General features: G+C 41.3%; 1 protein-coding gene across 1 annotated transcript in view; it reads right to left on the reverse strand.

Annotated features, from left to right (window-relative positions):
- Nucleotides 1-21,396, reverse strand: part of sdc2 (syndecan 2) — a 45,238-nt gene extending 23,842 nt beyond the window's left edge. The window contains exon 1 of the mRNA XM_079653809.1: nucleotides 20,969-21,396. Coding sequence (XP_079509935.1) covers nucleotides 20,969-21,028 — 60 coding nt within the window. The 5' untranslated portion in view covers nucleotides 21,029-21,396. The remainder of the gene's footprint in view (nucleotides 1-20,968) is intronic.
- Nucleotides 21,397-23,176: the final 1,780 nt, after the last annotated feature.

The following is a 23,176-nucleotide window of genomic DNA, read 5'->3' on the forward strand; positions in this document are numbered from 1 at the left end:
TATCAAAATGTATTAGCTGCAGCCCTTTGCTGACATCATTGGTGGATAATGTCAGCAAAGGTTAAGAGTATTTAAATAACCTTGCTGATTTTTGATTTGGCTTTTGTAAATATTTAATGCAGAAAAACCAGGTGCATCATTTATATGCATTGGGTTTGTACAAACTAGCCACTGCACCTGCATAATATTGGGAAGCTTTCTAAACAAAGTGGACTGTAAATGTGCATTCCTACAATACATTTGAGCCACGTATACAAACACTTCTCTGGGACATTCCTGAGAACAAATATCCAGGCCTAGACAGTCATTTTCTTCTGACAGACAACATAAAAAAGATAGATTGCTAGTGAAATGTTTTTAAAAGACATAATGGAGTGCCTCTGATGAGGAAGTCTCCAATTATAGACACCAGACGCTCGTGCCCTCTGACCCCCACCATTGACATTGATGCTTTGCTGGTGGACGCGTCTGCACTGCTTGGTATTTGACTTTGATATCTGACAACTTCCTTTTCATTTCTGGAAATGTTCAGCTCCCAAAGCTAGCCACACTTAATGTAACATACTACCAAAAGGACCGTTTAATGGTCACACCAGAACCACGGACACAACACATAATGCTTCCTGCCTCGACTTTATTCACATTTGCAGTTCCCTTTTTGGATTTGTGGTCTGACTTTTTTGCCACTTTGCAAATAGATCTTTTAGCAGTTTTATTTACAATGTTAAAGCTCATTGGGAGGTAGAGTCATGGCTTAAGTATATGCAAAACATTTCCCGTTCCGTGATGTGTTTTGGAGGCTTTTAAAAATGAAGATATTACTTGTCTTGACAGATTAGGTGAATCATATTTTATTTGCATTCCTTCTAAATAAATAGAGCGATCCATTATTGAACAGTTAATACTTCAAAAGCTTTTTTGGGGCTCCCACCTGAGATCCATCACGCTGTGTGTTATGTAAAGCTCTGCTGTGCATACATACACCTGTGCCACAGGCGAACACACATAAGTGCCTTAGGTACCCACACACACACACAACTGTGATATACGTGTACAATTTAACACATGAGCTGCTCCCATTCATGAACACTCAAATGATAGAATATGTTGCTATGACCTGTGCATTGACCCGACCTCACACACACACACACACACACACACACACACACACACACACACACACACACACACACACACACACACACACACACACACACACACACACACACACACACACACACACACACACACACACACACACACACACACACACACACACACACACACACACACACACACACACACACACACACACACACACACACACACACACACACACACACACACACACACACACGTCAGTGTGTCAGTCAGTGCTCTGGAAAGGGATGAATACAGTCTTTCAAGCCACAGCAGGCCTACAATATCAACCATTCCTGCACTGCACACAGGTGCTGCTGCTCAATGGAAATGAATATGTGTGTGCATGTGAATCAGATATACAAGTGTGTGCATGGTTATCTCGCTACACATTATATATCCAAACAAATACACTATATCATTATCACATGAGGCGCGTGGGGTCAGTAAGAGTCCCGTGTTCTGCACCGCTGACTGAACTTTCGTCATGTGTTTCGTTTGAACCCTATCACTATAATTAGGCTTTACGTATGTGTGTGCATTTGTTCCATGATGTCTGTGGATGCTTTGTACTTGCACTCTTTGTTCTTCAACTGAACCTTTGTTTGCGTGCTGCCAAATGCCGGTCACGTCAAAATGACATGCTGAAGACTGCATTATACGCCGTTTTGTTACTCCTGAGTTCAGTTTGATGGAAAAAATATACACCGTTTATTCCTCAGTTTGCCATTAGCAGCTCCACCTCTGGCAAGCACATTATGTCTAACATGAAGGGGGACTGCTAAGTGTTTTAAACTCAGTGCCCTTAATCTTTGAAACAATGCCATGCACATAGTTTAAGGCTCAAGAGGGAGTCAACGTCATTAATCATCGATCATGTGCTTCAGACTAAGAGCTAAGGTAATCAACAAGTCTTATAACAATCGAGATGCAGGGGCGATTCACATTTAGCCTGAGAGAGTAAATAACAGATGTTTTGTTCAATACAAGAGAGGCCAATCACTTGTCTTTAAGTTCAATACCAATGTGGTCTTGAACTTCTATGGATTCTCAGTGGTTTCTGTTGTTAGGGGTCCCCTAGGACTCAGTGTCACATAACAAGTCTGTCACACCTCACACAGTCTGGTTTTCTCTGTCACTTTGTCAATGGAAGGGCATGGTTTCCATCACCGCTGCCTTTTAAAAGCCTGTGTGTTTCCTATGGTGTTGTAAAACCCTCCCCAGGGCAAGGTGTGTGCGATGGTGTGTTCAGCATCATGTGTCTGCATTTGTGCTCACATACTGTATGTAGAAACACATGAAAGGGGGGCCTGCACGTTTGCTTGATGGATGAACTACGCAACCAGTTATTAATGTAATAATATCAAGCTTTTTTCAACATTCAAGCGCCTCTATGTCTGTGTATACGTGTCTCAAACCAATGTGTTTCCAAAATACAAAGGGGGAAAACCCTGAGCCATTGACAGATCATTAACACCACAACATGAAAGCTTTTAAGGACTATAGGGTCAGAGTTCCCCACCTCACCACATAAAATACAGCAGTTACAGGATGGATTGGAGAAGGGGGATGATTTGCTGGTTCTGGAAGCTTAAACTTGCTAACAATATCCACCAAAAAGGAAACTCAATATCACACTACAATTGATTAACCTTAGTTTAGATTTTTAGTTTTATACCAATTGTTGTTCAATGTAATATGACAAACTCAAGCAAATGTATCTTTATAAGTTCAACGACACAAAACATATTCCCAATAAGTACATTTGGATGTGTTAACATTAGGGGTGTAACGGTTCACAAACATTTCGGTTCGGTACGTACCTCGGTTTTTAGGTCACGGTTCGGTACGTTTTCGGTACAGCAGAAAAAATGATCACAGAACATAAAATATATATATATTTTTTTTAATTATTATTAAAGTGTGAATAATGTATTCACTCAAATAAATACAAAATATAATAAAATAAACATTAAGGTGCAGCATTTCGATGAACTGAAATAATCTGTAATTTGAGCTGTACTGTACTAGTACCTAAGCAGCCAGTTTGACATTATGACTTGCTTGTCATTGTATTTTCATGTTTTTTTTAAGAAAAATTAACTTGTCCACATTGCTTACCGAAAGGGCAGATCTTCTGGCACTAACAATGTCTCCTGCTGTGGAGAACACCCTCTCGCTAGGGACAGAGGGAGCAGATATAGCCAGGTAGCGCTTTGCTAACATGGCAACATAAGGATATTTGGCGCAGCACCTGAGATTACTTCTAAAAAGTTGTTCACATTCTCAATTCTTTACGTTTAACGTTATATTCGTTCGGTACACTTCGGTACCCACGTGTACCGAACCGAAGGGCCCATACCGAATAATTTCGGTACGAATACGTATACCGTTACACCCCTAGTTAACATTGCAGCTGGCGTCTTCTAAATACTCATATTTTGCTTGTGTTTTCTTAAGTTAGTATATTGAGCGTTCATAGCCACCATAAGAATGATATGATAACAGACAAGCTACGATTTTAAATTCAGATACATGTCTTCTGATTTATTTACTCAAAACTTTTCCATTTTCAATCTTGTTTAAGAATAGATAAACACTATAAATGTGGAGTGGAAATCCAGATTACCAAAACAAATGTTCATGCCTGTAAAAAAACATGTGGCTCTTTATGCATTTATCAGCATGCGGGCGGGGGAAAAAAATATGATGTGCCACATTCCTCCATCCAGGACGCCAATCTCTCACTGCTGCAGCTCTGACAAATAGGCCTTTATCACCTGAGATGAAAGCCAGAGGGGAGAAAGAGGGGAGCAGATGGGGCCGAGCTAAGAGAGGAGGGCGAGGAGGGAGGAGAGCGATTTTGCTGCTTTGTTGGCTGATCTGGTTCAATCCTTGCGCTGCAGCGAATGAATTCCCATCCAAGCCTTTTCCTTAAGAGGATTTGGACTCAAGGGAGTCTGCGAGCCACAGGACGACAGCATGAAGGCAGCAACCCGTGATAGGATGATGAAGAAAGAAAGACCGGGAAATTGCAGGAAAATAAATAAGGATGTTGAAGAAAAAAAATGTCAACAAAGGTCAAGGATAAATCCTGCCTTCATTGGAGGAATGTGTGGTATCACTTGGAGCAGGGGTAATGTGTTGTAGCTATTTAAAGACAGGAAGAGATGATGAGAAATGAAAGAAGTCACAAACATTATAACTGTCAGAGAGTGAGGGGCCGTGAAAGAGAAAGGGGACAGTAGCGATTTAAGCACAGATATAAACAGAAGGAATAGAGAGGCATCGGATGAGATGGTGGTAGGAAAGCGGCAGGTGGTGATCTCTGATCCCTGATCTCATTATCCAGGGCTAATCCTGACCAGCAGTGAGCGTGTTTGCATGTGCTGTAGTATACGTGTTGTTTTTGTTGTTGGCATGACACTCACTCACGCATTGTATGTCAACCTACACACAGAATTGATGAAAGAGTGAGATGTTTGCTTCCCTGGGTTCATACAACATTTTTATTATGTTTTAACAAGCTTTTTCGTCACTTCATGCTACTTTTGCGTCTGTCTGCTCTCCATCTCAGCGCCAGACTTCAGACATCTCGCTGCCTGTCAGATGAAAAAGAGTACGTCCCAGCTTTCATCCGCAAAATAATAAAAACATGGGTGTAAACTTTCCAGAGTTTGAGAAACAGCAGAGAGAAATATGATTGGGTGAGTGAGAGTTGGCAGCCTTGGAGTGCAAAGGGCCGTCACCTTCGGTACAGTATGCCCAGGATGTATTAATAGTCAGCTAGACAGCATGTCTGGGGCACAATGTGTTTGTGTAACAAGATGCACCGAGACTGATTCAGAAACACACTGGTGAAATGTGAATGGTTGCATGACGCAAGTAAGACTTAAATCGTAATAATTCGATTCTAGATACATTTGAAATACGGTCAAAAAGAGAGCACAAGTGAGAACGAAACTTCCCGATTCTCTTACAGAAGCAAAAATAAATCAAAAATCACAGTGCCATTTATATTAATGCAAATAACTTAAAAGTCCAGCATTGGAACGGCTATAATGAAAATACATGTGGTTCAATACTTCAAGGTTAGATACAATCTAATATCTTTATGAAATCAGTATTTCAGTTTTCTAGCATGTACATGATTTCCCATAAGGCTTAGCAAGACACCATATTGACAAAGACGCAATTCCATAGGCCAGACTAGTTCTATGGTTTTAAACAGCAGAGATTACTGCCATAAGGGGAGCGAGTTGGTGGACATTTGAATGGGACCTGAATATGTGCAGTAAACTGAATATTTCACCAATGCCATAAATGCTGAATAACATTGAATAGAGTAGCAGAAGCTAGTGGATGCTAGCTGTGACGTCAGGACATCTGTGCAATAGGACCTAAACACACTGCAGGTCACGAATCAACTTGCTTTAATACTAGTTCATTATCTTAGCAGTGTGTATTATTGCTTTAATGACCCCAGGAGATCTACTGCCATCGGTGCGTTGTCATGTTTGAAGAGGGTTTTATGTTCCAGCTGCCTCTAATCCAGTCTGGGTCACCATGTCACATGATAATGTCACATGACTTCAGCAACAGATGTAGATGTGCTGGTCATTATTGGTGTCATGAGAAGACATTAAGCCTCAGAAAAAAAGGGTCTCTTCCAAAGACACTGTAATCCCCCTTTGTTCAAACCAAAGACATCATGTCATATGAAGCCCTAAAGACTAAATTAGTGACGCATTATCTGAACAAACATTCTATTCAGTGCCACCAATGTAAGGAGCTACCTTTGATTTCATTTTCAGAAAATAGATAGTACATTCTTTATTCATAGCAGAGATGTTAAAAGTAGATCTTAAAGAGTTTATTTGGGATGACGGTCTGAATAAGCATTGTGTGATTCTAAATGGTGTTATTGCCCTAAAATAGTTTGGATACACTTAATGATCCTAAAGCAACAGGGCAGAACTCACGACTCAATCACTTATTTCAGGGTCTTCAAAACCATGTAATCCTTTCCAAATAAAACCTCTTGCTTTTAAAGTAAGAGCAAGCGGGCATATAAGCATTTCAATGGCAGGGCAAGTCTTTTCAAATGAGTTGAAAATCCTGACACAGGGAAAAAGTGCAGCTCTCAGTGGGCTCCAGCATGACTACGCAACGTGGGCTTAGCATGACTCACGTAATTGCACATTAATGATGTTAAATTACGGGGTGCATGAGCTTAGTTGTGTGCCAGACGCAGCGTAGGGTCCACAACCACACAGGTTTTTTAATCTCCAGTCTCCATCACTAGACACGCTTCAACCTAAAATATATTTAAAAGCACACAAAGAAATTCCTTTCATTTAAATGTTTTCTTTGCAGTTTTATTAGTGTATGTTTATTTCCTGAAGCAAGTTGTAACTACTGTTTGGCCCACCATGATAGAACTAAACATACTGTCTATATACTGTTGTTGAGTTTTGCAGTGATATTGCACATCTATTGAACCTTAGCTTAATCAACGTAGTCATGACCATGTATTTCTACATAAAGCACTGATTGTAGTCACACCAAAGTATCTATATGTAGAACAAAACGTATATGTTTAAGGAAGCATGATGCCACAGGGCACCTTCCCACCATGACACGTTTACCTGTGTGGATTCCCAGTGCTAAAGAGTCACCTGAGGTTTAGCCAGCAGATACTAAAGAGATTAGCCTGCTATGGGCTGCAGAACGCTTCAGACTTCTTAGTAGTGTAGCTCCAACCTTAATTGAACTTGGCGTGGACATACTCACAACAACACAAGGTCTGTTCATTTAATGGCGTCCAGTGTAACTCGCTTCTGTATTCGGACAATTGGCAGATTAAGATTCCACCGCGCCCAAAGGAAAATAATCGGAGCCGTGGAGTCTCTAATGCAGTATCAAATTGATACTGCATTAGAGACTCCACGGCTCAATCACTGCTTATAAACTCCAACATCTAAATGTTAAACAAGCTGTGCTTAATAATTATGATTCAAGATGATGTTACTGCCTTTACAGCTGCCTCAAATGTTTTCAAAACATGTTAAAGTTAACTTTTTAGCTGTGAAATGAGCTGTCATGTTAAAACCAGACTCAAAACGTTCCAATTCAAAAGCTAAACAGTACACTTACATATGTTTTTTCTCTCTCAGTTTAGAAGCAGGAGGCAATGAAGTCATATCATCTGGATTCAGATTTGATCCGTTCTGCCTAGTTTGACATCAGTGACACTGGGATAGAGCCTCCTTGACTCTGATTGGTTGTTTTCTTTCTGTAAAGATGGAGTGAACGTTTCGTATATATAAAGTTACCATGATCCTTTAATCAAATGAATCCCTGATTGCACACGTCATATACAATAAGAAATAGTAGAACCCCAATGTTAACAACAGATTTTGGTGTATACTAGTTTGGTGAACAATATATTAGACGGGACATGATGGAGCCATCTAGGCAAATCAAGGCACTTCATTTTGCTCATAAACCCACCATTTCACCAGTGGGAAATAACACATTTGATTTTGTTTGGAGAGTACAGCCCGCGTTAGGGACGAAACACCAAAAACAAAAGAGAGGAAGCTGATGTGATGTACGTCTGTGTATGAGTGCTGTTTGACAGAGACACCACAACTGGGTCCGCTCAGTTCCTGTGTTTACCGAAACAAACACCAAAAAGAAAAATAACCTTCCGTGTTTTCATTATGCAGACCAGCTGCTTGATGCATTCTTCTCTTATCAACCAAACAACAGAAAACCCACAAGTAAGCTCATACATAAGAGTGAACAGCTCACATCATTCCAGATTCAATCCTCTTGTGTGCATGTTGCATTTCTGCTTTGATAAATGAAAAGACTCTTTTGAGGGCTGCTTGTTTTTTAAATGATGGTAATTATATTAAAATGAATGCACACTTCCCCCTCATAAGGATGATGTGTGCAGCCCTAATGTCAGAGCAAACCATCATGTTTCCTGGCCATATTTGTGGGACTTAATTTTTTTAAGAAGTGTTCCAGACTGTGGTGCATCAGAAATGATGGGGCAACATTCCCATTTATGCTCCTTCCAATGTAAATAATTGAATTCTAGCTACCAAAATAGGCCCAGTGCTCCAACCACAGAGGCTGCATTTTCAATCTTTAATGACTGTGTGGAAGACGCAAGGACTTTGAAAGAGTGCCAATGTCAAGACAAAAACATAGTTTCAACTGAAGGACCATACAATTAGAAAGGTCCCAGTCTTTCTCAGAAGAGAACCATTTTGTGTTGTTGGGCCGCTACCTCCTTTAGCTGCAGGACAAATATCACTAACAAAACTCCTGCAGCTAAAAATTGCTCTTATTGTGCCTGCCAAACCTCTGGTCCTTTTCTCACTACGCAGCCTTTCCCGATTCTTTCCCTGTGCTGTAATTCTACAAGAATGTGTGGTTTCTGAAGACCATACTCTGGCTTTCCTGAAAGGCCCTAAAACAACACGAGACGCTCGTCGACTTGCGCTCCACCCTGTGCTTCAGGTTTTATTTTACCACCTTTTAAATGATGCCTGCGTCTGCTGGGATCTCAAGAGAGTCATGGTTGTAAGAAAAAAAATCAAAAGACACGGCAAACAATAAGAAAGATGAAGCACTGAGCGTTGCCGATGGTATGCGCATTAAATCTATAAAGAGTCATCCTTCGAGTAGAAACAGACAGAGATATGCTGTGAAAGCTGGGGGGCTGAGGTTGTGGTGGTACATCCCAAAGTAAAGAGGAGCCTCTATCAAAAACCCACCAGCCAACACATGTTTCCAGCACACTGCAGGTCTAACAAAACGTGTCATAAAAGCCTCTCGTGGTCACAGAGACACACATAGCGGCGCTCAACCACACCAAACCAAAGCAGAGGCAGCAACAGTTAGCAATCATCTTCAAAAAGCCATCTTCAACACACTCTTCCAAGTCAGAGTGTTGATGCAGAGAATGTGTAGGCAGCTCTGTCTACCACACACAGATGTGGAGAGGTCGCTGGAGTTCATTAAGGCTCGCTGTAAAATGGGATGACACAATGTCACTATAAAGGGAGCCTCTAAAGCGGGAGAGAGCTAACCACAGTTTAAGAGAGGATCCAGCAAGTTGTGTATTCCTGTCATCACAGTGCAAACATAGCTTTGGTCTTGGGTGAAAGAGAAACCTTTTGATCTGAGCATTAAGACCTTCAGTTAAAAGAGTCATCAGGAAGTTATTATAACGTTACAAATTGTTGGGAGAGCTTAGAAAACTTTAAAAACTAAAAAGACGAAGGAGCTGGGGTCGATGTTTCTGGGGTTTTGTATTCCTCTATGTTACTCAGTAGCACAGTTTTGTCCGATTTCTCCTCCCTGCCTAACTCAAATATCCATATCCATAGTTTGTCAATCAGGTTTTGCAAGCATTACGAGATTTGGATACACTTAAAGAGCATCTTGCAGGTTTTTATTTTTTCTACATTTATGCTTTAACTTGCTTGAAAATTACAATTAAAAAAGTGAATGCAGGATTTGATATGTTTTACGAGACATAAGGGCAGGAATTCAGAGGGAAAGGAGCAATTTTGAGCTCTGCTCTTACAAACGGCTTTTTTTTAAGGTCATACGTCAAACGCGTCATATTACATCATACAGGGGAAACATCTCCGCTCTCTAGCGAAATGTAGTTTTACATTGTATTTCACCATTTGTAATCATGGTGCAGTATTGTGTTTGTGCAGGTTGCACAAATACCAGCCTGTCAGGACATCGAGTCCACAGTAAAAAGGACCGGAGCTAGCGTTTGTTCCTGGGTGCGTTGTGCATCCACCTCCCTTCAGCACATACTCTCCACAGCTTTATCAGGAAACCGTATTACTTCTCTCTCCCCCCCTCCCCTTTCGCTGCTCTCTCTCTCTCCCGTACACGGCACCGTAAGACAAAGTGTGGAGTTTCATTAGGTAACGCTGTGGTGGCTGTACTGCTCCAGCCGTCTCCTTTGTGTTTGTTTGTTTCCCCCTGTCTGTGTTGTTTGTGTGTGCGTGGTGGCTGTCACTCCTGGCTCCCGGCTCAACCTCCACTCACCTGCTGCAATCAGCTGTGCACCCTCCCCGACTACACACCTGCTTTCCATCAAGCCATTTACAACGACATATCAATGGAGGCTCCGCGACCTTTCTCCGCCAGATCGTCAAGTATCAGCCGTATCTCGCGTCTCTCCTCCGGTACATTGCACCGTAGTGTGGAGTTGCATTAGGTAACGTGAGATACGGCTGATACTTGCGCATTAGTTTCTGTTATGGATCAGTATCAACAGTCCTGCCAGTAACGTTACTATATTATCAATGCTACTTTAGTTATAGCCTGATATATGATAGCTAACTTCACAATGTTGTGATGTGACGTTAGCTAACATTCTGTAGCTAACGCCGGTCACTCACCAAGATAGCTGCCCAGTTCTCTACTGGTTCTCCTCACACCACAGCTCAATTTCTCTCCGATGGCCGTTATTTCTTCTAATCCTTGGCTGCTCCTGGTCTCTTGGACGCCTAGCAGGCTTATAATTATAAGGTTGTGGTCCGTCATATGCATTCGAATATTCATGTTCAACTTCTTCTGTGTCTCCTGTGTCGAAACTAGCATTGGGATCCATGTTTATTAATACGTTACACCGGCCGCTCTCCCCCTTGTGTCCCCCGTGTTACGTCACACGCGGGAGGTCAAGTGCCGAGGCTTTTTTATGCGGAAGTGAACATTTCTTACAAAAACGACGCCAGATGTCACTGTAGTGTATATTTCTGTATATTTAAAAAAAAATCTAGTGTATTCATCATTTTCCTACACATTTATTCACAGGTGTCTTTAACCTGGAAGTTGCTCTTTAACAGTGATCAAAAGCGTAACAATGTGCCTGGATGTAATGATGACACTGAAATGTGCTCCTGTGTTCACGGTGTAATTGAGCAGCACCACTGGACATAGAAGCGAACGCTTACTTTAGCCAAAATGTTGCAAGGCTATGAGGCTTAAAGCAGCTTAAAGCTTCACAGTCACACGATCCCTCATTCTCTTTCTATCCACTGTTTCATTCTTGGTGATGAATCTGGAAAGCCAGGAGACTCCCGCTCTGAGAGGATATCCTGCTCACTCTGGAGGACAGCGGTCATGCAGCCATTCCACTCAGCCACCCAATCACTTGATTAAACAAATTATCATCATCAAAGTAATCAAGCTTTGCACCCTGCCGGCCTGATTCCATTACACCATGAAAACGGCGCAGATTATAAGTGAAGCTGTGACCTTGGCTGATGTCACTATCTAAAAGGGATTTTATGTCGGGTGGAAGTAAGACACGGAGGGAGGAATCCCAAAAGAGAGACAGACTTAAAGTCGTTTCATGTCTTCAACAAAGTTTTTAATTTGACACTTATAATGTGTTTTAAATCTCCGAGCACAATAGTGTGTGAATACTGAACAGGCCAAGACATATATTTCCATTAAAGGGGTCATTGGTTGTATCATGTACCTGGCTGTGGACATGACACATTCTGACTGGCCGCCATTGTTTGTTTTGATACCTCTCCCTGAAGTTTTCCACCCACAAAAGAACTGTGTGGTCTTCACTCCGTAAAGAGAGCGCTGGCAATGAGCGTGTCAGCGGTATTTGCATTTAAAATCAAAATGGATTCCATCTGACACGCTTTCTCTGGTCTAAAGCCTCTCTGGGCTGAATAATAAACCCAATCCCTTGGCGTAATGGAGGCCTTACTGCCGGGGCGCCGAACGCAGCATCATGCTCTGCTGAAAGGCTTTGCAGTCGCAGTGCAGATCACAGATGGCTGTTAAAAGAATGCATTAGTAAAGATTAACTCGCCTGGTAGAATCGCCACATTAGTGCCTCTGATCATGTTAACAACCGAGGCACAGAGACAGTGTGTGGTATGATAAGGCGTGCAATTTGACCTGGGGCTGAGCAGTTCATTGTAAACGTCAAATTTACTGCCTGAAATGTGTTGTTTTAGAGAATATTGGCAATATCAAAATGTTACAATACAGGATATCCAACAGGGTTGCAAACAGCCAACCAGATGTTGGAGAGATGACAGCTGTAGCAGTGTAATATAGTTTGTGTTATTAAATCACGCACAATGTACAATACTCCTTTTCCATTCCTGTAAGACAACATGGACTGGAAGAATAACATAATCTACCAAACAGAAATGTGAATAGACTCATATTTTGACAGTGAAATGACTTGTTGTTTGCAGTGTGATGATTTGCCATTTTCTCAACCTTATATGCCAATGGACTAAACATGTTTATACATTTAAAGATGCCACTTTACAGGCTATATATCTTCTTGACAGGGGTTTTTCATACAAAACATCAAATGATTAAATAAAGAAATTAACTGGCATTGATTTGACACTTGAATAAGTAACATATGCTTACTTTAAAACTTTTCATACTATTTTGATACTTATTGTGAGATAAAAAAACACTTTTTAATTTAAATAAAACTAAAAGAAAATACTTGTATATGCATGCTATGTTGCAGATGATGTTCAATCTTAATTGCGTAAATAAAAATGTTGAATGACCAATGACTAGAACTAAAAGAAAGCAGCTAAAGTGATGTATACAAACAAAATGAAGGTTAGAGTTGCTGGCACCATTCATAGAGCACAGGAGGACCTGTGTTCATAGCTTGGACTTTTTTCCACTTCAAATCTATTTGGAAAAAAAAAGGGTTTCATGTGCGTCAAAATCCCACATGTTTTTTCAGATTACCGACTATAAATGAGTTTCAGACGTGGTGTGAAAGACCCTCAGTTTGATCCTCAGTAGCAAAGGACACTAAGTGTTTTCTTTCATTTAGGGCCCAGCTATGTCCCTTTCTATATTTGCCCCCTTTTCACCGCTGTTAGCTCATACAGTCCTACAGTGTGAGTCAGTGTCTGGACCCTTAGGTGATTTGGTCACAGTTTACACTTTCAAGCACCGGATGTCCACAACTGTACGCATTAACATCTGGATAGGGTCTTGACATCACGGTTTCTCCAAAACAAAAATTTCAAACCGAAGCAATGTTCAGGAAAAGCAGCTCTTTTCATCGCCTTTAAAAACTAAACTAGGCTTAAAAACTCGGACATAAAAGTACTGCTTTGTTTTTGCCAAGAAAATGTAGTGTTGGAGACACATGCACATTTTTTCTAAGCATGCTATAAAACTAGCCTATTATTGAATTACAGGTTATGTGCTCATAAGGAAATTATTAAAAGCTGGAAGCATTCAGGGGTCTCCTGAGACTACCCACGTAGACACATCGATGGAAACACTTCCTCTTTTTTTTGGGACCCATTACAATGACGAGCTCATCTCACTAATGAATATTCATGAGGGCTCAATTGCAGCCTTTAAAGTCACTGCTTTTCACTAAAACAAGATGAGTTGACACACCAGCATGCACTTAGGGGGAGAAGTGTTTGTGCTATGTGGGGAGTTCACTAATGAATTTGCCTCTCCAGCTCATCACCCTCCCCAAATACCCTCCGGAGTCTCAAGAGTTTTCTCATGAAAGCAGCTCTAAATGAAGTGACTGCATGGAGTATAATTTGCGGTTGGTAATACGCCCTGCATAGAAGGCATGATTTACACGCTTTAGCTCATTTGGTGATGTTTTCATTCGAAACAGGGGGGGGGGGGGGGGGGGGGGTATAATGGAAACACCAGACATTAGAAGTACATTTTTCTGCTTGGAGGAACGCCAGTGCAGATATCAATTGGGTGCCTTTTAGAGACGATAAAGTGTGCTCGTAAATAGGGGTGAGCACAGATGTGTTAAATGTGCCGTGCCATTTTCCACAGCAATCTCTGGAGTCAGATGGAAAAACCTTCAGACGTCATGGCTTCAACTTTCTTTTTGGATAGTGTACACATGGAACACATGTGCCCCTAAGATCATTGTCTATTCAGCAGAACAAAGTCAACCGAGAAAGTTTCACATGCAGCATTTGATTTAATTTCATCTTTTGAACAGCCGACCAACAAAACCTGAACTAATGATATTTAATATGACTTCAAAGGATGTATTTGTCTTAGTTGCAGTAGGGCGAGCTGTCTAATGTCTACTTCAGCTTTACGGTAAATTACAGCGACCCAACTCTGTACATTTCTTATGAGGATTAGTTATGTGCTTTGACGTCCCTAGACAGTATGAAATCCATCCAACAGCATTGCAATAAAGTGCCAGATTCAACAAAGCATAGCTGAAGTGAAGGTTTCGCATGGCTTGGAAAATGCAACCAGAATCAGAATACTTTATTTACCCCGGGGGAAATCGGGTAAAGTGACTGTTTTCTCCATTTTGGAAATTAATAAATAAAAACCTAATCAAAAAGTCGAACAAAAATATTCATGTAAGAAAGTGCGATTAAAAGATAAAAACAATTAAGACATTTATATAAAAGATAAGAATTTAAAGTAACATTTCCATTACAAATAAATTAAATGTAATATGTACAGTATATAAACGTAAGAAGTCAAAGTAAACGTGCACATTGTAGTCCTATACAATATATACAGTGGTGTATTAGTATTAATGAGATATTAAACTGAACAAAAAAATATATATGATAAGATATTAATGCTTCAATGCAATTTTTCTGTGTTTAAATGGTTTAAATGTGAACCTCAGGAATTTAAAAAAAATGTTTAAAGAGCATGTGACACAAGTTTCCCCCATCATCCAAACCCATCAATTTGAGTAAATATTATCCCCTTGAAAACCGTTACTGAACTGATTTTGGATATTTGTACTTTGATAACCATTAATCTGCCCTTCAATGTTGACCATTTTCTGGATCTTCTCGGGGATTCTTCAAGTCCCGCCTAATTATGTGTGACGTCATTGCGGGCACAGCGCTCCAGCTGCACCGTTCAGGATCCCAGTTTCTGCATGTAAACGCACGATGGCGCACACAGCAGCAAGCTCAGACAGCGATGACAGTTTAATTTTGAACGTGTCTGAGAGCTCATATGAGGCTGAAGGATCGGTTTATGTTGTATCTGTTAGAAGTTTAGGAATTAGGTGCGTCAATATGGGCGATCATACGGTCATGTAGCCAGTGGTGGACTGGGACTAAAAATCATCCCGGGACTCTCGACCGGCCACTTCGGTACCGCCAGTAAATTGTCAACGGGGGGAGTGGGGGATGTGCTAGTGACTTATCCGACCGGCCCACTTCGGTACTGGCCCATCGGGATTCGTCCCGATGGCCAGTCCGCCACTGCACCCAGCCCAGCCCACGTAAACTGTCAACGGGGGGAGCCTCGTTGCGGGGAAACGGTGGACCTAGTGTCCCGATCGGAGTGGGAATAATAATAATAATAATAATCCGTGCCTTTTATCCATTAATTTCCCCAACATTGTGGTAAAAAAACGACACGTTTAATCCATGTTGGTGTACTACAACTACAAAAAGTTTGTTTTTTCATCAGGAAATGCAGACCGGCTCAAACAAACAATTTTAAAATCATCATCCTCACAATCATTTAATGTATCATATGTTCGCCGAATTGACATGAAAGCACTAATAAATGTAGTTTCATCCACTTGAGTTTACAAATATAAAAATAATCGATTTGTTTTTATATCACATCCGACGGGAAGAAATTCAGCAGCTCTCACTACCGATTTTTAATCCTAATTTAATCATCATTTTCACCACGATCATTTATGTTTATGTTCGCCGAATTGACATGAAAGCACTGACAGATATGAATATACTGTAGTCAACTTCATTCAAACATTATTAACGTGCCTAAACTCAGTAAGTCCGTGTTTGGCTCTCTTGCCGCACAGTGAAGCGTTCCCGCATTGACGTCACTTCCGGCTTCCCCCAAAACTTCAAAATGAGTCGAAGGAATTTCCCCGCGATGTTCGAAATTATTTATATTTATCGGAACGGTATCGCACCTTCTTTTTTAAACTGACGGTTCGAGATGACTAGTAGCCCAATATTTCATTGCACAACAGTTGTTGGGAGGCTATCACAGGCTCTTTAAATAAGAAAAAGTTAAAATGGATGAAGTTTATTTTGCCGTTATAACAAAGTAAACAGCAAAAGGTTGACTTCTTAAATGCTCACAAACTGTTGCAAAAGGAAAGCAGTCCAGTAGTCCCATACCAAGTAGCACTAGTAGCCCTCAGTTTGTCTCTTTCATCCCCCCCCACCCCTGCCAAGCTAGACACTTTTCACACCTCAAACAGCATACTGCAGACAGGCCCTGTCCTGGGAAAACCTGAGCCCCAAAAGGGAGGCAGGGATCACACTCTCCCCCCACTCCATCTCCTTCATCTCTCTTCCCCCTACCAACTGGAACTGGAAGGCAGTAAAAAAAACACACGTCCCGACGTCCCGACACAGGGTTTTCCCCATTTCTCTTTGTCACAACCACAATCCCCTCCACTGCAGGTCTGCCAAGGAAGTTTCCATTTGCTAAGCTAATTAGGTAGAAGAAAGAGGGTGGGAACAGAGCAAAAAGTAATGTTCCAGATCTTATATGTCTAAATGTTTTTACCCAGATTGCCACAAGCACATGCAAAAAAGGCTTTTACTGTGCGATGACATAGCCTATGATAGTCTGCTATAGCCAAGGTGGTTGCGGCCCAACATAAACCAGCAGCCACAGCTCCCTAATGTGTTTTCCCCATGCCTCGGTGGCTGAGATGACAGTGTATTTTAAACACGTGGCTGTACCAGAGGGACATTAAAAGGCACGGATGCACACACAAACACATGCACAGTCAACAGAGTTGGACTATTTGAGAGTCTTTACGAGTGTGCACAAGTCCCCGCCAAAGTAAGAGCCAACTTTGTGACAATGGCGGAAGAGGGGGAGCTACTCTCAGACACATACGACCCGCAGATGTCGGCAAATTCAATGCAGGGACTTGACATCTTAAGGGGCAAAAAGGGGGTGTATCGTAAGTCAGATATACTCTTGCCCTTCATTGCTTCCAGATGCCTGAGAGGGAGATATAACGCCACTGTTCTCAGCCTAATCCGTGACGCTGTGATAATAACAGGCAGCTTCTTGACCACGCTGGCAGAGGGGTGCAATGTACAGAGAAAAACAACATGGGGGAGGCAGGAGGCTGTGTGTGCCAATGTGTGTTTATCTACTTGTCGTGTGTGTGTGTGCCTGCATGGTGACAAAAACAGGAGTTCATGTGTGGACACAGATGGATTCAGGGAAAAGAGAGGGGGGTTGGTGGCGGTTGTGCTTTCAGTGGTCCAGCAGCCGCGGCCTTCTGTAGAGTCCATTAGTGAATGCATAATGCTTGGCAGGGACAGGGACAGAGTGAATGCACCCCCCCCCCCACCCCGAAGGGACGCACACCAGCGAGGAGGCACACGTTGGTCCGCAGAGCAGGAAAGTCTGTGCTCCTGTGTTTGTCCGCAGCAGATTTATTACAACAATAAACGAGAAAACACAGTTTATCCACAGTCAGACAAAACACAAGCATGCAGGGGGGCTGTCTGCAGTACGAGGAATTCTAGGGTAATGCAAAATAAAAGAGCATCATTAAAAATACAGCAGGAGAAGCTGCAGTCGCTGCACAGCATCTGCTTCTATGTGGCAATACATCCTTTCATTTTTCAGCTCCGTAAGGACCTCGACTTTTATTACATTCGTTATTTTTGTCAATTGTTTCCTTCCTTTTTATTCCCCACCACTCCCTTTGTATTTTCTCCTCTTGGTTACAGAATGGTGGAGAAAATAGTGTAACATATGTTTTCCACCCACGGCAGACAGGCATTTTACTTATTCATTATATAGTACATTTAAAATTAAGTGCTGTAGATGAAGCATACTGCTTTTATCGGTGGAGAATAAAATGGGAATTTGAACACTCCTCATTCAGGTTCAAGCCATAAAAAAAGGTGATGGGTTGCGTTTAGCTCAGGAGAGGCAATAAAATACTTTTAGGATTAATATAGCTAATCTGCGCAGAGGAAATAGAAGTGAGGGTTTTATAATGTTCTTGGTGTATCTAGGTTGAATGACGTGTGAATGTTTTAGCGAGTAGTTGTCTGGGGAAATGCTCGAGACAGCCTTAAGTTGAGACGAAGGTCAGTGCGTCTGTGCTGATCTTTTCATTACCAACTAATCATCAGAAAACGACCAATTCAAGCAAGAAAATGAAACTGGATTAGCAGATAATATATCCCTCACAATACTCGCTTTGCACTTCCATGAGAAGTAATGAAAGGCTTCCCTTTGAACGCTTGCATTTGCTGCTATGGCCTTTTCCCCTCTGGCTTGAAATGTCTTTTCTTTTCTAGCATCCGAGGGTAGTTTATCAGTAACCTGACCTCACTTGCCCTTTTGAGAAACAACTCAGACAGCAGCTGCATCATCTACATGAATGGGGTAAGTCCATAACAAATGCCCATGAGAGAGAAAATAAACAGATCTTCCTTGGGTTGCCTTCAGAACTCCTTTGAACTTGAACAGAGACATTCCATGTCATGTTGAGTCCGTCTCCTCCATCCTCCCATTTCCTTTTCTTTCTGTTCCGCCACACTCCTGGTTTCCTCCACCACCCTGACACTAATTCCCTCCCTCTTCTGAAGTTATCCTTTAAATGTAGCATCAGACAGCGAGACAGCACTCAGAGCCCCCTTGTAAATCACAGATGTAAAGGGAGGTGAACAACACCCACGCTTCCCACCGAAACATGACACAAATTACAGACCACTACATCTGGTGAGTGGCGCACACCGAAACACGACGAGGTGGCCTGAGCGCATATTAGCCAAACCAAACTGTTCCAAAAGTTTTTGAGAAAGAAATTAGTGGAAAATGTGACAAAAACAATGTGAGAGAAGAGAAGAAAGCACACTGTTACAATTCCACATTCACTTGGTTGACCTCATCTAATGAGAGATAGGATGATAACACACCCACATACCTTGAGTGAATTTTCCTTCAACATGTGCCGAGACCTCACATGTTGCGTTACACTCAGAGTGTTACTGACCAAGCAAGCCAACACAAATAAAACTACAAGTCAGAAACATAAATGGTTTCTAGACAAAAGCACAACTGTTTTAGCCCGATATGATTGTGGGGGGTGAGCAGTGAAATAATGTATCTAAATGTTATCTAAAGCAACTGAGAATCACACTGTGCCCCTGTGTGATGCAATGTGGTAATTAAAACACAGACAGATGTCCAAAACACGTTATCAACCACTTGTCAACACCAGAGAGCCAATATTGAGAATCAATGCCATGTGTCCCAGTGAGGCCTTCGGGGGACACAGATAGAAGGGAGGTAGATATCGTCGTGTGTGTGTGTGTGTGTGTGTGTGTGTGTGTGTGTGTGTGTGTGTGTGTGTGTGTGTGTGTGTGTGTGTGTGTGTGTGTGTGTGTGTGTCAACTCAATCATGATAGTCAAGCATCCTGCCAAATGTTTGTGATTGATTAACTCGTATTTTGTAAGAATCTGTTGATTTAGGGTAGGATTTATACTCTATGTGACCAAGAGAATAACTTTGTACTGCAATCAAATGTACTATTGCAATAAGTACCTTGGTGAGACTTTGAATTGCCTTTGACACTGTCATAAAAGTACTGTACTTTCATATTTCCCATTGTATGGTCACTTTGTGCAAATTGGGCCATTGCATACACAGGGTCATTTTTGAATTGCTGTACAGAAAAACACAGCCCTGGTGTGAATAACATGTAAAAGTGCACCCTGAGGGTCACCACATGCAAAACAATGAGTCATTAAAACAAGTGTCTGAATCAGCTAATCAGCGGCTCTAACAGGGGCACTGCGCCAAGCGACAAGTCACAGCCCACAGAGAAACAACAGGAGGGGGCTATAATGACAGAGGCTGCACATGAAAGTGCCAAAATGTGTCATTCCAGCAGCCAGGCCAATTTTGCAGAGCCATGCACACACAGTGAGGAGCTCAACACTGACTTCAACCTGAAGCTGGAAACAACAGAGATGAAAGGCAATATGTGGGTTTAAGTAAGCTGGTAGTACAAAATATTGGAAAGGACATTTGAGGATATTAGATCAGACAACCATTTAATGCTTGCCACCAGAATTAAGACCTAAATACATAAGTTCATCTGTATACGTGCCAATAATAATAATACATGCATTTCAGCAAGCATAGGAATCAAAAGCATAACAAATCACTACAATACTGCTCATATAAAGGAGCTCTCTGACAGTCAGTTTGGTAATACTTTATTTTAGATGTCATGTAGTTCCTATGTGATATTTTCAAAGCCTCTCTAGAACATATGTCTTAATAGTTATGACCTTATAGATGTGAAAGTGTTTTAGGCTACAGATAAAAGCATTCCTTTAAAGTTGTGCTCCATGTTTAACAAATATATATATGCTGAACACCTACAGGGAAGCAGTGAGAGAATCACATTGACCTCTACAGACTGTACTTAAGCTTCATGCATATTTCAGTATCTAATATGCTTTAAGGAAAATTGTCATGGGCTCATGCAAAGTAGCAGCAATAGGCCTGTCTGCTTGGATGTCTGACAGAGATTCAATGGAAACTTCTTGGGGAATTACGCATGCAGCGTTTTTCCTTTTTTAATCCCGCATAGTAAAGCAGTGCATTGCACACACGATGAGTAGAAACATGTAACTGTTTCCATTGAACTGCTCGGGTTTTCTCAAACAAACTGCAAAATAAAAACAGCTAGTGGTCCGTAAAGTTGCCGTTCACCCCCACAGCTATCACCCCGTTTTTAAGTTCCAAAAAACTTACCCTTTCCCCGGAGAGGAAGACGGTCAGCCCGAGAGTGAAAATTATCCAAACGTTCCTCATTATTCCTCTTTGTGAATTAAAACGCGTTGTTGCGAGTGAAATGTCAAATGTTTCCCCTCTGCTTCTTCTTCTTCTCCCTCTCGCTTTCCTTGCACCCTTCGCTCCAACTCCGGCCGCTTCTCTCTCTCAGGAGAGGATCCCACCGGATACGTGTTGCGTTTTGGTAATTCCTCCCCCCCTCTCTCTCTCCAGGCACTTCTTTTTTCTCTCTCTTTTTCTGTGTGTAAACCTGACAAAATATTTACAAATACGCACGGTTTAAATTGCAAAGTCCTCCCTGCGCCTTGTGTTTGGTGAAATCCGCACGAGGACGGTAGCTCGCTCTCCTCTCTCCCTCAGCGCTCACTCGAAATAACGACGACAAAAAGCACGAGCCCGACTCACGCGCTACTGAGTGCGTGCGCTCTTTACGGCCATGTCACCGCGAGACAGAAAGAGAACTTGCGACAAGTAGCAAAAAGAAAGCCTATAATTAAAACACTAGCATCTTGGCACTCATGACAGACCAATTATGATGAGCTCAGGCTTGTATTCCGTTACAAAAACTAAATACCTGTAAAAGTTTAACCAGTAACCCAAGTATAACAATATAAAAGTATTGTAACCTGATTACTTTCTGTTACTTGTGGATGTTGTCAAATGCAATGGCAATACATTATACACATGCTGTTTTTTGATTTAGCACATTACTTAACTAATTCGGTAACTTCGGTAAAATGTGTAATGTGTGATCATGTGCTTCGTAACATATCGTTCTTGTATTGTAAAAGTGTAATTTCGCTAGTAATCCACCTTGTTTGAACTATACCAGTAATCTGATTACGTATTTTTCAAGAAACTGTAAAGGAATAAAGTTACCTTTTTTGTATCCTTATTATCCCGTTACTCCCCACGCCTGGTTTTGCTGTAAATATATAGATTATCATTATCTATTGTCTTTTGTCTCTACTGGTGAGGTCGGATAACAGACTAATTGAGCCATTTATTTCTAAGTCGAGATAACGATTTTTAATTGCATCCTAATGAGGATTCCATAATTTCACTCAGGCACTGCACTAAATTACAATCAAGTATGTTTATTATGCAGCTGTGGAATTATTAACATATCTGATTAGTCCCTCGTTGGTGCTGTAGGCATGTCGTGAAATCTATGCACCACTCTTTATTCTCTTTGTATTGGAATAGAAAAGGTCCACTACATCTTGTTAGATATACAACATATAGATAGAGTTTAACACCAAAGAGAGTTACATCAGCTTCAAGTCCCTTAAGTTTCATAGTTCAGCCATGTATGGGCAAAGTCTCCCCCTGCTGGTAGTGAACAACTTCCCCCCTTAATACAGAATAAAAAGTATTTCAAAAAGGTTTGCCTGAAATAGAGTTAAGTAACTGTAATCCTTGTTGTTTACATTTTATTTTGCATCTCTAAACTGTGAAATGTATGTTCAGAAACATGCAGAATTAGTTGAACCCTGAATAATAATAATCTCAAGAATCCTCTTTTTAAAGCACTATGCACAAAACGTCTGTTCACCCAGAATAAAAGTGTATTTTTGTTCTACTGAATACACATTTAATAGCAACATCTTCCACCTCACAGTGAAATCTCATATAACTCAAATCCATTCAAAACAGCGCAAACTGCATTTCCGCAGAAACATTTAAAAACCTCTAATCCCACCTGGAAACACTCTGCCCTTTGTGTACCCTACAACCACCCCCCCCCCCCCCCCTGATCACAAGTACTGCCAAACAAAATTCCTAAGGCACCAACTTAGCCACACATATTACCGGTGCGTTCTGCAGATACAAGGTGACTTCCTCCAGAGCAACATATAGATGTATGAAACGGTAGTAAAGAACTCATTGTAAATTGTTTCAGTGCTACCCTAAAATCTCACAATTACCCATAGTAATTTGGTTAAAATGTGAATATACTCTTTCGGTCCTTACCAGACGCAAGTATATCTTAAAACTGCCGAGCTTAACCACATGATATCCCATCCCTCACATGGTTTAACTAATTACCTTTTAATACTCAGATGGAAAGAATTCTGAGTCACATTCTAATTAGAAAACTTTACCAATTAGTGCCACTGCAGGTTCTCAATTTTTTTCAAGAAAAGTAAAACTTTTGAAAGGAATTTG

The sequence above is a fragment of the Notothenia rossii genome (assembly GCF_949606895.1).
Source record: "Notothenia rossii genome assembly, chromosome: 10".
NCBI lineage: Eukaryota > Metazoa > Chordata > Actinopteri > Perciformes > Nototheniidae > Notothenia > Notothenia rossii.